Below are 19,393 nucleotides of genomic sequence, written 5' to 3'. Positions count from 1 at the left end.
GAGATAAGTTTTGAGTGGGATGCTAAACATACATCCAGATTATTTTATACCTTCAGAATTGCATTATATTTTTAAAGCTTTTATGCAAAATGGCAAAATATGAGCAATAATGGTCCCCTGAAGGTTACATAGTGCCTTCAGGCTTAACTGCTAGCGTTGTTCTTTAATTAGGTAGATTGAAGACAATTCTCAGTAAAATTCCTATGAAAAAGATCCTTGTCTTTCCTGCAACAAGAGCATAGGATGGACTGCTGCAATGGGAGGACAGAGCATTGGCTTACCCCCACTGCATGCCATTCTACTTACGAATGGGCAGGTCAAACATCAGAGAGACAACCGTGGACCTTCCATTCCTGCTGGCCAGCTGCACAATGAGGAGGGGATAGGTAGGGTGCTTATCTTCCTCAGCCAGTTTTCAGTGGCTCACTTACTATACACCAAACCAATTAATCTGACACACATCACGAAGACCCCACAAGATGTAAGACAAAAAGCCTTTAAGCTTTGCATTCATACAGTGGGTCCCACAAGGTGCCTGTTGGTGTTGAAGGGAATGAGAGAACCTGAAGGGGAAAACCAAAGTCGCATAGACCAGCTCTGCCGTCATGGCCCACCTAGACAGGAAAGTGCTTTGTGAGAAGCTCCATTAATTTAAATAGGATTACTTGAGGAAAGTAACCACCATATGAGCAAATGAGCAAATCAGATCTGAAATGAGTACCTAAGGGTTTTGCCTTAAGAGAATCCTGCTCTGCATTTGGGTTACTATGCAATTCCCTTACATGTTCACCTACCTTGTGCCTTCCTCCAGAGAGTATTCTGGTCTCCATTGCCAGAAGCTGAAATGGCTCCATGACGTGGAGCCTTTGAAGTGCATCAGGGTGGGAATGCAATCCACATTGGCCTTCTTCAGCTGCCACCTCGGAGGTCTTCCTCTGCACTTCACACAGAAGTCTGAACTGGTGAGGCACAAGGTGAAGGACTGGTGCTTAATAATGTTTGATTTTGTTCTTTTTCTTAAATGAAAATTAACATGTAGAAAATTAGGTGTGAAAACATCACATAAGTCATAAAGTCAAATGTTCACCAGGTCAAAAATGTCTACTTGCCTATGCAACTCTAGTCTCCTTGGTTGTTTGCAGCATAATGCTGTACTTAATTCCAAAATCAAACGCTTTGGTTCTCCTCAAGGAACAGAAACAAAGCAGACTTTATCACTTTATCATCTGAAAGGTAATTTCTTCTAATACAACTATGTAACTCTGATATGCAGTGACCCATCACCCCACTGAATAAATCTTTTGGTGGACTGAGCCATTTGTTTCATATTTTGTATATGATCTACATTTTGGAAATTGTAATCAACAGGTGAACTTCCAAATCAAACTATTAATCAATGTGGATAATATATGTATTGTATATTTATTAGATATTCAAAACTCACAAGATTTCTTCAACACTGATCAAAATATATTCTGGTGAAGGACACTTACAAAAGTTATGGAAAAGCAGTATTCCATCTGTGACTGCATCACATAACACAGTTTAAAATATTGTTACTGAAAAATGTAATTGGATGCAATAGTCAGTTGGTGCTTGAGCATGTGTAAGGGATTCTGGTATAATTACTACCATGAGAAATAAAATGCCAACATCCATATAAAATAAATGTCAGAAGTAATTATTTTGTGCAGAAAGGAAATAGTTTATGCACCTCTATAAAAAAATGCTGTTAATAAAAACATGTAGAAACTCTGAACAGAAAATATCAAGATCTGCAGTGGGACTTAATGGGGAAAGTAACAGCTGAGACATACTTCTTATCATCATCCAAATACACTGCTACAGTTAACAAAATATCACTCATAGCATATCTAATTTAATTATTATTATTCCCCTAGCATTGATGATCACTATTTCATCCATAGTGAAATAATTTTTTAAAATTGATATGTCCATCATATTCACTAGCCTTGAAAGATAACGTGTTGCCATTATTTTAACTTGACAACAAAGCAACTGCACTTCAGGCAAAAATAGGCTTTAGCAACAAGTGTAATGTGTGAGTAGTAAGAAAGGCAGTAATTTAAAGTACTCATCTCTTTACAACATTGTAATAAGCTCAGAATAAATGGAAATCATCTGATTGTCATTAACGCTCTAGAAGGGTGTGGCATTCAGAATGTACAGTGCTTGTCTCAAACAATCCAAGAGATAAGTGATGGACTTTGGCACTCAGGATATCTGTTGTCTGTCTTGTGGCATCTGAGAGTTGAACAACATTTGTTGATGGACTAAAGAGATGTCTCAGCAACCCACTCAACTGTTTTGCTTCCCCTCCTGCAATGTGTACCTGAGAACTGGGGAGTTTAATGTGGGACATGCTGAGCTTGGAAAAAAAAAAAAAAAAGGATATCTACAGCTGGTGCTGGGAACAGAGTATTCAGTGATAACCAGGCCTTGATATGATATCTCATGAAAACCACCAACTTAGCAGGACAAGACAAAGAGTGCTGGTCTCAAGCCACTTCCTAGGACTGAAACTCCACTGCAATAAACTAATCCTGTGGTGCCAGTTGTCTCAACCGCCTCTTTGAAATGGCTGGTCTTAACACTTAGCCAAACAAAGACTATCTGCAGGACATAGCCCTGGAGCCATACCTACCCCCCTGCTATCTCGGAGGAGCACAGAGAAGATAGCAGGATTTTCTCCCTTATTCAGGGAGAAAAGTGGGGGTGCAGTGGGCAAGAACTGTATAAAAATCTGTGACACTATGGGTGCTTTGGAAGCACTTCAAAATTTTCATCGTGAAAATGGAGAATGAATAGGAGGTGATACAATGATTCAGTTGAAAGATGATGACATAAAAAGGACACTTTTTTGCAATTTTAGATTAATAAACAAGAAATCAAATTGTAATGAGTCATGCAATAAAGAAGAAACTGCTGGCAACATGGGACACATGAAAAGCCCTCTCACACACTGACTTTTCTGTGGTGGGCAAAAGAAATTTCCCTAGCACCACCAAAATGAGGTGTAGCTGCAATACTAGTCTGTGTCCCACCATGGGAAATTATCTTTATTAGAGGGCAAGTATTTGTATTACTGGTAAGATCTACAACTTCCTAATAGCTGTTGTAGGTACTTTTCAATAAGTTCTTCCTTGCCTTGCAACCTGTAATATTTATTTATGTTTGATTCATAATGATGTTGTATTGTATAAATCTCAGTTTGCTCTTCTTTTAGGATTTCCTAAGTGCTATAGACAGTTTAAAATATGTATTTGAAACCTAGCAGAGGAAACAAACCTCTTCCTTGCCTAAATGACTTTAATATTCTTCATATGAATACCAATTAAATGATTCACTGATCAGTCCCCAATAAACAAAATTGACACTTCAGAAGTGATCTATTGAGTCAGATTATCTGTGGATTCAGGCAGTGCTGCCAATTTTTGTGTTGAACATACAATTCAGAGGCTTTCTTTGAAACCACAAGGAATAGAAACTTGTTCAAAAGAAAAATGAGACAGTGTATGAGGTAAGGAACAGGGAAATAGCAATGGGTCACCTATTGTGTATACTGTTATGGATATGCAAGAGATCCAGCTAATTTTTCCTAAGTTCCCTTAATGTAGGAGATAATATCTGCAGAATTAGCAAAAAATCCTGGCACTCCTATTAGTTTTGTGCTACTACATGCAGCTAATGCTGGAAAGGTTGCGGACCTTGATGCCACACTTTGACATGTAACATTACACACACACATTTTCCCTGGAGTTCAATGAATCTGCTAATGTGAGAGAAGCCAGCCATGGCTGGTTAACCAAGCAGGGTCTGGAAGCATGCCACTGAACATAAAGAAATTGTGGTTGTTAAAAGAAGCTGCTGATAAACAGGAAAGATATATAAGAATTTGGCTGTACCGAAAGGCTAGATTGCACACAAAAATATATGCTAATAATAAGATGGGAGACAAACTCCAGAGCAAAAGGGAGCTTCACACCTTGAAGGAATTAGGTCAGGATTTCACCCGAGGATTTAAACAGCAACAAAACAGGCAAAAGGGAAAGATACAGATTCACAGCCATGCTAAGCCCTTACCTCACCTCTGGATGTGCATTCCCATTCCTTCCTTATGAAGGGAATTCCTTATTCTCTGTTTTAGCTTATCTGATGGAATCAAAGAGCTAATCTGGCCTAAATTATTAAATAAACAAATAAAAGAATAAATGAGCTCACCATTTAGCATCACTATCAGTAGTAGTGTTTCAACATTTTGTACTATTATATCTTCCCAGATTAGGAAACTTCCTCATTGATGTAACAGTTTGGTTCAAGAGGCATTAGCTGCTGCTCTTCAGGTGTTTTTAAACATGATCCAACCAACAGTTTTCCATAATTCACAAATGTAACACAAATATAATTGCCACAAAGCCATAGGTTAAGCCCATAGCTTACGCAGAACATCTCTAGTACTGCATGGTTCATTAATATCAAGTATAAATAATATCCCCTGTTCAGTGTGCATCAGGATTTTTGTTGGAATACATTTTCTCATGATACTATACTCATGACTCGCTTAAAACCACAAACTTGCATAACAAATTCTAGGCTGTATCATATTTATAAAGTATGACTGTTGCTTTTAGTGAAATGCATATGGGTCTACACTAAATTATAGCTGTAGCAGAGTATGTTAAATTCTGTTTTCTGAGCCAATTGACATTTTATATGCTTTGTTTGCAGTGTTACATGTAATCAGAAAGCAGGCACTAACCTATTATAATCCAAAGACAATGGAAAGCTAGCAATTCAGTCAGGTTTGGAAAAAAAGCAAAGTGCATGTATGAATTCAAGATGTGCCGAATCCTTTAGCTTCAGTCACAATAAGTGCTCCACTCATATCAGGCCCCTCATTTTCTAAAGGAGAGAGCAAATTGCTGGCTAGACTATAAGGATACTGGCTAGACTATAATGATTTGTGTTTGTTCCCATACAGAAATGGACTATATTCTCTCTGTTGTGCACAACCGTTTCTTTCTGTGTTTTAGAATTTGAAAATTGAAATATATGTATGCATACTTGCATTTCTGTATGCCCACATAAGCTTTCCTACCTTTTTTTTCTGCGTTTTTTTGGGGGGTTGTTTGTTGCTTTATTTGTTCAGTTGTTTGGTTTTTAATTGAGACTTTTCTTAACTTACCATGTAATTCACCAAGAACCAAATTATGAACTTTTCAGATTAGTTAGGTCACTTGGCGGGTGACAGAAAGCAAGATGAGTCATATACTGCCTCAGACTCAATTGTAAGCCTAGGTATATCTTGGGGAGTTCTTGATACACCTGAGTGTCCTTTTTAAAAAGGTAAGTATTTATATCTTTTTGTAATAAATTTATATTCAAGCCAATTGTGATGGTTTGGGCCCAACACGACAACAAAGGAAACAGCCCCATGGCCACTCATTCAACTCCCCCACACTCACTCTGGGATGAGGAGGACAAAGATCATGGGCTGAGACAAAGGACGAGGACAGTTCTTCACCAATTAAGGTCGCAGGCAAAATGGACTAAACTTGAAGAAAAAATAATAATTTAATTCCACACTAATGAAACACACAGGACACAGACACCACGAAGAGCAGTGCCACAGTAAGAGCAGTTGAAGTCTATCTATAATGCAGCATGGAGTGTGGTTTGACTCTAAATTCCCACCACTGTCATGTCTGCAAACACTGACCTGTTCAGTGCCAGGTGGTTGTCATAGAAAGGAAGAGCAGAAAGGGATTTTGAGGGAAAATGTGTTCTATTTGGAAGGTTTAACAGCAATATGCCAAGCCACAACTTAGGTGAATTTTTGTTGCCAGCTCTGACTTGGGTGTGGAGGGTGAAGTGTTCAGCACTTAAATTGCTCTGCACAAAACAGTAACCTTCATCAAACTCAGTCACATTCTTTGTGCTTGCTGCTCATGTCCAGTATCAGCAAAAAATCATGCTAGTCTTTGGAAAGTGGCAGAGACATTGTATTCCTTCCTCTTTAGTAATTTACAGTAGGGTCTCAAAAGATCTGCAAAGAAATTGAAAGCATAGTTACTTTCAATATTTAAAATGTTACAACTATTCATCTTTCACTTTTACTCCTATCCACCAAAAATGCAAAGGTCAACTGTTCAAAGTGGTTTTAATGCTGTATCTAGTTAAATGTTTCTCCTCTCCCATATGATTTGGTAAGTCTTCAAATATTATTCAGGCCCCCTGTTTGCTTCTTATCTGTATGTAAAGAGTACTGTTGAAAAAGAAATCTTCATTTGAATTTGATTTTTGGATTAAGTTTCCTGAAAAACTGGACTACCTTATATATGATTTTCTGCATTGTTATTAATCCCTCAGCATTTCATAACACCATAAAATAGTCTTTAATGTCGGTGAAATATTCAGGGGGAAAATATTGTAACTAAAGAGAAACGTTTTTCAATGGAACAATAGGAATAATTGGACAGTTGCTAATAAGAGAGCATTACAAGCATATTTTGCCCTCCAAGCATATTTTGTCTGCATAAATTTTTGCATCCGTGAAGGAGGAAATGTATAAGCAGACAAGCAGAATAGGCTGTCTCTTCAGCAATAACTTCATCCTTATTTTTATCTTGGCATTAGGATGTTGTCTTGCTTCATATTACAACATTGTCTTTGCAGGAAGAGAAATGAAAAGGTGTTATTGGCAGTGTCTTAGTCAATCCGTGCATCTCTTAAAAAGCAAATACTCTCAATAGATAAGAAAAGTACTGGTCATAAAGCTGAGATTGGACTCTGCCCAACAACACAGAACAGTTACTGACTTACATCTCTAGAGAAAAGCAGGGAGCAAAGCCCAAAGGACACAAGTACCCACCAGTCAGTGTGTTTGAAAAAACAAGTTCAGCCTCTTACCAGCAACATCCCATTGTGAATCACATGTTTCAGGGAGCAGTCCAAACTCTCAGTACGACTGTTGGTTTTGGAGCAGTGGCAAAGAAATGGCAATCTATGAACTGGCAATACGAATAAGGTGCTACATTACCCAATATATTTCTCAATATGCATTTTTCACGAGCCAGTATGGGGGGGCTACCATCTGTCAGGTGCTTTCGCAACTTCCCCCCCCCCGATGTGGAGGGGTTGTTGAATAAGACCGAGGGTCACACGTGGCGCTCACCTCTCACACAGGAACAGCCACCGCGGGGCCGTGTTTTAGAAGTGGTAGTTAGATACACCCCCACCACGCTCACAAATTGTTTCTAGGACCAATGTTTACTTCTTGACTTAATCGGTTTATTAAGGGTTAACACAAACTGAAGGATGATGTTTAGGGAAAATATAAATGTAAATGGCTACCAGAGATATATATATATACACAGTAAGAATGTGTCCTTTAGGGAGGTAATGCAAAAAGTACTGTGTTTTTAAGGCGTTCTCTCTGAGAGAAGGTTGAGGACCAAAAGGAGGAGGGAGGAAGCCCAACATCAGTCCTCCTGAAGAGGTCACGCTGTGTGTGCAGGTATGAGGAGAGGAGTGTGTGTGTGTTGATGTCACCCTCGGGCCTGTGCCCCACGGCTCCTTTCCCAGCGTTGGTTGGTGGCCCCTTCTCGCCAGGCAGGGCTGCAGCCCATGGTGTCGGAGGGGCAGCCTCTCGTGGCTCGGCAGCGGGTGCAGCAGCCGCTGGTTTCCCCTCAACTGGCAGCAACATGGGGAGGGGGCTCCAGCCCCAACCCCAGGGCTCAGGACCCCGGCAGGCTCGGTGCTGAGGCCCAGGCTGGACCCGGGGCAGGCAGGCAGGCAAGGTCCCAGCACCAGTGTCCGCAGCAGGGGGGTGTCCCACGCAGAAAGCGTCCGAACGGGCCGCAGGGGCCCACCTGCAGAGCTCGCTGCCTTTTACACCCCCGTGACCCCCCTGTCCAGTCAGTGTCCCTGTCCAGAGCCAGTGAGCATCCATGAGCCCCACGTTAGGGCGGTGACTACCAGGGGTACAGGATGACTTGTTGCCCATCCTTTCTGTCCCGGACCACATCTGTTGTTTTGGGTTCAGTTGTCCTTGAGTAGCAAGTCTGTTTTAGTCCGTTAGCTGGGAATAATCAGCAGAAGGCCTTTGCTGGCTTAAAAGGCGTTTTGTTTAGACTTACGTGGGGAAGAAATGAACAGTTTCCCACAGCATTGTACTTCTGTGGTGTTAATACGCTTTTCCCTGGGAACAATGCTGGTGACAATGTTGAAGCAGGCCTGGAGTTCACCAGGAATGCTTTACTTCAATGTCAGTCCCTAATGCAGTAATAGAGGTTTTTTGAGACTCTAGGATCAAGATTAATTGTGTAAGGTGTGCTACCCACAAACAAATAAACAAACAAACAAAAACCAACAAAAAAACCACACACACAAAACCAAACCAAACCAAACAAACAAATAAAAGGCCATTAGCAGAAAGGTGATGAGACAATGCCCTGACTCAGCTTGTCAGCTTGCACCAATCTGCAGATGGAGTGTACACCCCAGCGCAGGACAGAGTTAGAGACATTCTGTAAATAGCAATTTGACCTGAAGAACATAAGTTAATTTCCTTTGACAGTTGTTTACTCCTCAAACTTTGGTTTTCCTTCAAATCCAGGAGGCTGGGATGACAGTTAGAATGAGGTTATATTCTCTGACAAATATTCAAACACCAGGGAGTATATTTGTTGGCACCTTTAATATTCAAAGTTTACAAGCTTGAAATTCAAGATCAACCATCTAATATAGTTTGAAATACAAGAAAAACAGTATCTGGAACTCTACAAAGTATGCCATGGACCTCATAAAAAGGCCCTAGGTAAGGGCCACAAGGAGCAAGAAGATTTACAGATGTGTTTCTGCGCTGGAGGCTGTTTCTGATGCAGACACCTAAGGCACCTAAGCGGTGTAGCCTGTCCTGCCAGCAGTTGCCATAATACAAAGCACAAGCAGGAGCTGTGAGACATTACCTTGGGACCACAGCTGCAATTACTCAGCCTTGCATTTACAGGTTCCCATCTTCCCTTAGGGACGTGCTGGCACTGAAGCACAGGGCTTTCTAGACCAAAAGGCTGTGTAAGCAATACAAGGCCCTTTCCCTGAGCGAAGAGTGCACTTGGCTGAGCACTGCCTGCCTGCAAATCCTCTTCACATTTTCAGCAGCTATTAAGGGAAGAATCCAAGGCTGTCAGGGCAGACATTTGGCTATGAAGTATCACACATTTGTTCCAGCACAGAGGTATGCCACTGCTTGAGCTGAGGGTTGCAGCTACCTGATTTACAGCACTTTATAGTCAAGTAACTGCAAGCATTTGAAATGAAAAAATTAAGTCCATCAGCCACACTGTAACCCTTACCTCATTGACCAATGGTAGTCAATGTATAAAAGGGAGGAGTTTCCTCACCTGATACAGTATGTTTTTTGTATCACCTCAGCACCTGAAAATCTAATGTGGGAAAGCAAGTGCAAAATCACTGAGTTTGATTCTGTGAGGATATGCAAGAGTCTTCTAGCACATCTTGTTAATTGACAGAAGTCATTGAACACATGCAATACTGTTCTGATTCACAGAAGCAGGTCGAGTCTGCTATGCACCAGACCAAATATATCTTTTGGGATACAAGCAAGTAGGGTCTAAGCAGTGATCTTACCAGGAGAGCCAACCTTGTAGTGAAGTCTTGGCCCACATGTTAATGTTTTCAATCTAAATTGCTAAATTTCAATCTAAAAACCACTTAGTGCTATAGCTTGGACTATATGCATAGGGACACTTGTCTCAGAAGTCTAAAGCAATAGAGCAAGTAGCAACAGGTGCAATTTGCAACATGGGAAATTGCAATCAAGCACAAATAAATGCTTTTATGCCATGAGGGTGGTGAGAGAGGAGCAGGAACCCAGGGGGGTTGTGCAATCTTCATCCTTGGAGATGCTCTTCACTTGACTGGACAAGGCCTCACACAGCGTCATGTAATGTGGTTGTGCTTTGAATGGGGCATTTGACAGGATGACATCCAGAGATCCTTTCCAATGTACGTTATTACAACTCCATTTCTCTATTAGCAACATAGTTTGCTCACAGACTATCCTAGTATTCCCAGATATTCCAGGAGAGCATAACATAGCTCCAGCTCAGATACAAGGACCCCCAAAACCCTTCTGATAAGCAAAATTACTTCCCTCATCCATGAAAAACATGTATGTGCTTGTTGTAAGAAGCAGCCGCTGCACAGGAAAAGAAAGTGCCACTCCCAAAGTATTTATAGCCTTTGCACTGAAAGACTTGGAACTCAGAATGCCCATTTTAAAACAAACAAAAAGCCAAAATGAAACCCACACTCTCACAGAATACACACTTAGGATTGTTTCTGAATAAGCTCTGTTACCCCGTTGATGAACCAAGCTGTCTAGTAGGTTACTTATGTTCCACATCAACTGGTGGTTAGTGTATACCCTGCAGGAATGTTTTCTAACCTTCTAAGAAGATTAAATATTGCCATGCCTAATATGAATATGTGAGGACATTCTCATTATATAAATAGAAAACTCTGTTAAATTCTCACTAAGCTAAGGAATATTTTCTTTCCAATATATTGTTTGCTTCTTTTGGAAATTTCTATCCTTAATAAAAAAGCACCTTCATAGAGGCTGTAATGGGTTGTTTAAAAACAAAGGAAAAAAAAACAAATGAAAACCCCCACACAAATCCTGAGAGAACAGCCATGAGGGGAATTAAACTTTTTGTGCTGTCACAGCATAAAAAAGTAAAATACAAAGCGTATTATATTTAAATTAACTTTAATAAGAAGTACAAAAAGATAATGTTAAGCAATATTTTGCATGTGGTTAATAAATATTCTTCAACAGCAAGCAGTGACACATTCAAACATAAATCCATTTTAGAAAAGTAACAACTTTTTCCAGTTAAAACAAGGTCACAAATTACAGAATATTATAATCCTCTTTAATTATTTATAACGATGAAACCTACTAAATAAGTGAACTGTCACCCAGAAGATTTTCTTACATTGATGTTCAAGGTTAAGTATACTTACATTTATCATGCAGTTTCTTACTGTGCATATTTGATTGGTGTTTAATTTTCTTTAAAATTAAATGTTCCATTCTTCCTGTTTCCTTATTTCTTGTTAGTATACTGGAAACATTCATTTTCAAATATCTATACATTTTCATGCCTAAGTGACTCACTGAAGTAGATTTGTCATCCACTGCATAAATGCTGTCTGACACCAGACTAGCTGAGAAATTGCTAACAACATCTGATTCCACGATTTTTACTGTTGTTTTGTTTTGTTTTTTAATCAAGTATAACAAGCATAATCACTTCCATTAAAATTAAAGTGCCTTCAAATGTTTCTTAATAAAGTGACTATTTGGAGGGGAGAGGGTGAAGAGGTGCTGTTCAGAAACTGTTTTTTTAGTTTCTAGATAACGGTGCATATTGTACATATGTATTCTAACAGATGTAAAGTACTACATTGCATTCCGTGCTAATGCTAAGCTACAGTAGCCTATAAACTGATAGATTCAGCCAAAATTAACATCTAATAAAGAATATCAAAGCAGTTGATCAAAGCAGTATCTTGTTCCGATCTCTATTTCCATCCATCCTCAACAGCATAGATAGATGGATTAAGTACTGGAAAATAAATGTAACACTTCCACCTGTCGAAGCTCACCTCTTTGAGTATCAGATGAACTAAAGCAATCAGTGCAATCATTAAATACCTTGAATGTATAAAGACACACTCCAGGCCACCTGATTGAGTGAAGTATTCACAACATTATATAAGGAATTAAGATTTGAAAGCAAAATATAATTTTTAAATCATTCAACAATAAAAATATATTCATATATATTTATGTAGACACCAACACTACAGGAAGAGTATACATCATCTTGCATATTTTAAAACATCCTCCAAATTCCTTTTTGTGATAGTTATCACCTATTCCTAACTCATAGCACTTTCACCATATTCTTAAAAGGTATTAATATATACCAGGAATGAAACAGACATCAAGTTCTGTATTTCATTATGGTTGGCTCTTCTATTGAGGGCTTATTTTTATGGGTTAAAGAACTAAGCTCCCCTATCCAAAGGACAGCCCAGGTGTATTCCCTTTCTGTTAAGTTTTTTTACTGACTTCAGTAACATAGATTAATATCCCGAGGATGCTAACCTGTTTTATTTTAAATTCAGTGCAAATTTTGCCCTGACCTCAGTCAGAGACATCAAGCCCTCAAAGTTTAGCCTCTCCCAGTAAGACGTAATTACAGACTCGAAAACACAGATTCAAGGATTCACCTAGAGATTTGAATCTATAAAAGGTTTAAAGTGGATGAAAACAACTTTTTAATGTGATTAAAATCTATCATTCATTGAAACAAACTTTTGAGCCTTTAGCTTCTACTCATTCGTAGATGGCTGGAATTAACAATTGGATTCAGAATAGAATTAACAATTCTGGGAATTTGGGTTGTCTACTGAAAGGAGGCAAATGAGGTCTCCTTGACTAAATAAATTAATATAATTTTAATGGGATATAACTTAAAAGTTATATTGCAAACTGACAGCATTCTAGTAAAATGTACACTGTTAATGAGAAGAGGAGAAGGAATCCTAAAGCTGCTTCCTTAAGAACCACATCCTTCACTGGAGGTTGAAGCCTGAGCTGACTTTCATATAAATTCACTTAATTACTTTAATGTTTCAAAGTATTTAAGAACAAAAAAAATATATATTACATCAAATTATGCCACACTCAGAATTCTGTTAAGATGTGTTTAGACATTTGTACATTTATCATGCTCTTGTGTTTTTTAAATGAAGCTATTTAACTTTCTTGCCTCATTTTAAAATATTTTCTTCCTCTGCTTTAACACCCATTGCATTGCTTTATGTGTTTTAGCATTATATGTCTACACAAAATTGGACATAGACTAATGACAGCTTCATATCCATACTGAAATAATCTTTTATGCAAATTTGTTAAAATGGAAATGTTTAAAAATGTAGACTTCATCTATTTTGTGAAAAGCCAAAGGCAAAAACTTCTGCACCACTAAGTTTTCAGAATAGGAATGAGAGGTATGGAGAATGGATGCTGACTATCTGTGCTTAATTGAAAGTGACACTTCTTAGGAAAACAAAATCTAGAATTAACAGTTTTTAATTCCTGAAGCTTCTTTTCCCCCTCTGCCCTAGATGTCCCATACAGCAAAAAGCACACAACACTGTGTGGTTTTCACAAAGCAGTCAGCCAAAGCCTCTCAGTTTCAAAGGCACAGCTCATGCCCCTCAAGTCCAGCAGAATTATACAAGTAGTGGATCAATCTCATATGCTCTAAAAGTTACCTTCCCACAACTCACATATGGCTCAAAACTGAAGCTGAAACAAAAATACACATTACCTCCTTCAATGGCTTCTTCCTCAATCATCTCACAATCCACTGACACAGTAACAAAGCCATTTGCTCCTCTTTTCCCCCTTCCTCACCCTCATACCCATACCTCCTCCCCAGGCACTTCTGATTGATTTCAGGCAGACAGTTTATGATCACCCTACTTTTAGAAACTCTGGCCACCACTTTATCTTTAATCACTGGGAAGAGAGGGCAATTCAGTAAGGCTCCTGGTTGGTGTCTAGTGAAGCTTTTTCATACTCTCTCCTGTGACTGTACAGACAGACCAACTCCTTAGTTTAGCATAATAATCAGTGGTATGAGTGGTCTCCGAAGACAATGCTCCTATCTCAGAACATCTACCATAATAATTTTTTTTAAAGATGCTCAGCAATGCAGCAGTTACAAGTAGAATTTACCCAGACACGGAAGGTGAAGGTAATTTCATTGGCTACAACATAATTGAGAAGTTTGGAAGCCTCTCTACTAAAAGCAATCTGTTAAGAAATCTCCAGCAGACAAGCCTGGCTAGTAAACCCTGCTGATCTCTATATTCCTCATGCTGATTTATAAATTACTGTTAATTACTGACCACATGCATCCAGAAGTATGTGCCACAGCATTACACTGGAAAACTATTTTTAAAACCTCCTTCAGAATTATGGTAATTCCAATCCAAGTCTACCACAGTGTTAAATAATTGTATTTCTTGTATTAATTTCTGAAGTCACATACAATAGGACACTCTGACCCAAGAATAATAGGGAAAATAAATTAGAATAACATGTCAACCAAAAATGTCCCTGGAAGATTTTGTGTGCAAGTCTTTGTGTTTGATAGCAAAGTGACTTGCATTTGCTCACTCATGCAAGTTTTACTCAAATTAAACTTCTAGGTATTTGGCACATAAATTTCTGAGTCCAGCTTTAAAAATCCCAGACTCAGATTTGATACTGCTAAATGGAAAGAAAGCCTGACTCTTGTATTCCGGTGTTCCTTGTACAGTGCTTGCCTTCACTTACATATTTACATTCAATCCACTTATCCAGTTGTTAGTCTTACAAATTTGCAACTGATGTGTAGTCAGTTTACTCACTACAAATGTTTCAGTAGTGAAATAATGAAGCAGACTCCTTCCTCACATATTTTGCTTTCACATAGTCCAACTGAACTGAAAAGTGAAACTTTTCTGGAGTGTACGCACTCAAAAACCTTTCTAACGCCCACAGTAACTGCATGTCGATATGTTTTTATATATTATTTTTCACTGACAGAATGTATATGGTATGTTTATATTAGTTTGTGAGAAACTTATCTTGAGCATGTGATTAAAAACCTGTTTTTTGAGTAACTAAGCATAACACAAGCATAGATAAAATGGTCACTGAATGAAAAAATAATCGCATCCAATAAAAGAAGCAGCAGCAGAGCTGACCAACATGAGACTATCACGCTTCTTGTGCCAACTGAAGATAGGTTTTGCATGCAACTCTGAATTACACAGATGTTATCTTCCAGAGAAGTCTTGTTGGAGAAGACTTGTACTGTTAAAAACCTTTGAGGGGTCCCATTCTTCGATAAGGATGGAAATTCCTTCCTTGCCAGGCAATCCAACATGCCCCTGAGCACACTCATGTTTGTAGTGGGGAGAGCTCTATACAGTGTCATGCATGGAACAATACACAACATTGTCTAAACATCATGAAGGGTCTGGAGTGTCTGGGATGTGGCCAAGGGTGTAACATGAACCTCTGTCTCTCATACCCCAGTCCAGTGAGGTTTGGAGAGTCCCTTAATCTTGCTGGTGTGAACAGAAGGTAAGAACTCCCAATAGGTCACAGGAAGGAGACCTCAGGTACAGAAAGTATAATCAAGCTACTTAAGTTCAAGAGAAGTTTAGCATGGGCCTCCATTAAACTATACAGTTGGAGCCCTTTGCCATAAGCAGAGTTAAAAGTGAAGGGATTCTTCTATAATCCTAATATTTACAATTCTTTGTACATATGTACATATTTATATATTTATTCATACCTGGACTTGAACGTGACTTTAAAGGGATAATTTATAATTTACAAATGAAACATTTTTAAAATGTATATTATACCATGAAAAAACCTTTTTTTTATTGCTTGCCTTCCAACCTTATGCTCATAGTAACACTATTGCACACATCTCCATGTTACACAGAAGATCTACATTTATATATAAATATATATGAAAATAAGGATAATTTAATTCTAATGTTTTGAGTAAAGTGCTCATTTTTAACTACTGTTGATGAGAAAGGTTTAATCTTATGATTAATTAGAAGGACTTGAAGGGATACACACCTTGTCCATGCTTCTCCCTTTCATTTATATCTCACAAAATGTCTTTATTTTACTGATGTCAATTGTGTCTTAACTATTAATTCTATTCATAATATGCATTTGTGACCTTGCCATCTATACTGTCACACAGAATACAAACTGAAATCACATTAAAAGCAAAGAAAAAGCAAGAAAACAAATCAACAAATGAAAGCAATGTTTCTCTTTGTTGTTTTTAGCACATTTCCATGTCTTAAGATACTCTTTTATTTGATTTTAGAAATATTTTTACAACTTTGTTAAACTCTGAACATACCTATTTTATGCACTATACTCAAGTACTGTACAAAACTGCAATAAATGACACTATACGACTACATATGTCTCTACTAGAAGACATCATCATAAAGGTGTATCTTTTTAAAGGTCAACTAATAACTGCTAATGTATATGTGAATCAAAATATTTTTGATTGGCCAAGTATACTAAAATCTAAATACAGTACACAATTCTTAATTATGATTTACCAGGCCTTTAGGGGCATAAAGAATCATTGCAAAGGCTCAGATGAAAAACAACTTTACGGATCAGTATTAAATGTTCATATAAAATTGCAAATGGCAGCTCCAATTTTGTTAGATTTGTGTGTATGAAATACCGTTGAAACCTACTGATGATGCATGACCTTTTATTAAAAAAATAACATTCAAATCTTTGCAAAACCATTTCTAGTATACAAAGTTGTTGTAAAGTTATGTCAGCGAAATGTAAAGTTGCAATTTACAAAAGCAGCAGTAAGTTTATTTTATGGACAATTTCCTGAACTTAAATCATAATTCTTGTTTCGCTTGAAAACAATGCTTTCTCGGACAAATACAGGTAGATATTTTGATGGCAGGTTTTAGGGGAACAGTAAGCAAGGAAAAAGAGTGTATTATATTACTGATATACTTAACCCTGAAAAATTTCTCAGTGCTTTTATGAACCTGACAATAATCCAATTAAGGACAAAATAAAAAAGAAAAATAATCCAATTTTGCTGAACTAGGCAACCTGGCTTAGCAACATCAAATAAGTAAAACAGTAAAAAGAATAAGAGTTTCACTTGTGGAAGTTGGTTCATATTGGAAATTTGATTAACACTTGCTTTTCCCTGAAATCATTTGGAAAAGTTTATTAAGAACGTCCAACAGAAGTAAGAAACTTGTGGCTTTTGGCATAGAATAGTCTTAACTACCTCTTCAGCCTAACTAGTATCCAGAATGTTTGTGAACAGTAGAACTGCACGACCTCCGTACTCTGTTATGTACATGGGTTCTGCTATTGTACGAAACAATTACACCTTTTTAAAAAAATCACTTTGCTAAATGACAATTTCTTTCATTAAAGTAGAATTAGTTACTTCATAGAAAAATATTTTAACTTTAAATTAAAAAAATACTGTTCCTAAATAATTATGTAGGATCATATCTTAATTTCATTTTACGGAGAGAATATAATTCTGTATATCTGAATCCTAGTTTAACAGAACTCCCCTGGGTTTAACTTTAAAAGAGCTGGCTGTATTTGCCATGGGTGCTATCTGTTCACAGATCCATGAATTAACACTGCGTCCCTCCTTTGGAGATACACAGATAAGACATCTATATACACTCTGTACATAATGGTTCACAGATTAGCAGTTATTAGTTGTACTGTACATAGCAAACAACCTATCTGACTAGAATGATGCTTTAAGTCCTCAGTGCAATTCAGCTTTTAGGTTGATGGCGCAAAGCCAAGTAATACAGGCTCCCTGTTTAAATAGGTAGCCCAATACACTAAATTAAAAGTACCAAATAAGACTGGAAACACTATTCTAGACATTCTGTCAATTTTGCTAACACTGTTGAACGTCTTCTTCGCTTCCTGTGGCTTCGCTTCTGGTTTTGCCTTGTTGGGTTCTGCAGTTGTAGCACTCTTGGAGATGGTTGGTAGCACTGAGTCCTTGGTAATATTTGGAGCATAGTTGGCAACAGCCACTGCATAGGCATTGTTTTTCTTAATGACAGACGCTTTTTCTTTTTTCTATTGGAAGACAGCATGAAGTTAAATACTTAATGTGTAGTTTCCAGAACAATCTTAATAAAACGTCATTTTAAATGTAAAACAAACAAATTAGTATCTCTTTGTATGTTAAAATAAACACCAGGTCAGACTGATAAATTCAAATATAAAGACAGACACTTCCAGTCTATCCAAACAGAAGGCACAGGTAACATAATAATGCTCTAAAGACACGGACTCTTGCACCATTAAATGCCCCACAGAATTTCCAGGAGAAAGGGTCTGTTACTACGATTCTAAGGATAACTGGAAAATATAGGGTGTTTCTCTAGCTGCTTTGTATTCAGCTCCTTACAACAGAATTGCGAGATCTTTAAAACCATTCTCTGTTAAGAGAACTAGACGAAGTGAATGGGTGCACTGGAAAAAACAGCTTACCTGGCATTGCAATAAAATGAAAATTAGGCCATCTTTCCCACATAAATCTAGCATCGCTATTATTTGAACATTCATAACACTAGTAAATAAAGGAATTCCAGTAATGGTCTACAGTTTAAAGATATTCTGGAGAAACGTGTGCATTTACATATAAATATATATATATAAATATATATGTAGATACACACACACACAGAGGTCAGAAGAGATTGCAATTAAGAGAAAGGACTCCAGCCTGGTAGTTATAGAAGTGAGCTGAGAATTAGTCCAAGAACTGTTTCTGGTTTTCAGAAATCACTGTTTCAAAAATGCGTAACAGTGATGAAAATGGGGAGTAGAACATAAAAATAACAGAAGATAAGAAAAGTGGAATGTAACAACAAGAATTTAGTGAAGTTCAGCAAATGGAAATTTAAGTCCTGCACCTGGGGAGGAACAACCCCATGCACTGGTACAGGTTGGGGCAAATGGACAGGGAAGCAGCTTTGCAGAAAAAGCCCAGGGAGTCCTGGTGGACACCACGCTGAGTAAGGTTTTTAGACATATTTACAGGTACACAGACTAGCTCTGCAATAAGACTGTAATGCTATAAATTGATTCACTGTTTTGCAGCAATCCAAAACTAGGGAACTTCTAATAACCTACAGGAAAGCATCGAAGGATTCAGTTTTTCAGGAAGCAAGACTTCATATGTAATTTAGAAGCAGACAAATACATAGCAGATTCAGTACACCTCTTCTACAAAATACAGAATTAAACAGATCAATAAACAGTAAACCTCTGGCTCATATAATAAATCATCAGCTGTTGTATTGGTTTGGCTTGAGTTTTAATCTAATGGAAGTGGCACAAGGGAGATAATTCTTGTGACATTTCTCATACAGGTACATTTTTACTTCTACTGGGATGTATCTACCCAATTTCCAATTTTGGTTTTAACTCTAATTTTGTATTTACCAGGGCCACCCAAAAATCTTGGTAAGAACTAATTGTTAGATGTTGTGTCACAAATATCTTTTCTTAGGAGATGGTGTTACATAAAAAGAAAATCTGGGAACGGGTGGGAAATCAGCATTGTTCTTTATTAACTGGAGTGTGAAAAAGGTCTGATTAAGTGTGTAGCTTGTCCCTGCTCCAGCTTTCCTATGAGACAAA

At 37.8% G+C, this 19,393-nt stretch overlaps 1 protein-coding gene across 3 annotated transcripts in view; it reads right to left on the bottom strand.

Annotated features, from left to right (window-relative positions):
• Positions 1-16,003: 16,003 nt before the first annotated feature.
• GABRA2 (gamma-aminobutyric acid type A receptor subunit alpha2) overlaps positions 16,004-19,393 on the bottom strand; it is a 57,122-nt gene continuing 53,732 nt past the window's right edge. For all 3 annotated transcript variants that reach the window (XM_051619372.1, XM_051619371.1, XM_051619370.1), the window contains exon 10: positions 16,004-17,821. In XM_051619372.1, the coding sequence (XP_051475332.1) occupies positions 17,513-17,821 (309 nt within the window). In that variant the 3' untranslated portion in view covers positions 16,004-17,512. The remainder of the gene's footprint in view (positions 17,822-19,393) is intronic.

The sequence above is a fragment of the Apus apus genome, chromosome 4 (genome assembly GCF_020740795.1).
Source record: "Apus apus isolate bApuApu2 chromosome 4, bApuApu2.pri.cur, whole genome shotgun sequence".
Lineage (NCBI taxonomy): Eukaryota > Metazoa > Chordata > Aves > Apodiformes > Apodidae > Apus > Apus apus.
This window is presented reverse-complemented; position numbering and strand designations above follow the sequence as displayed.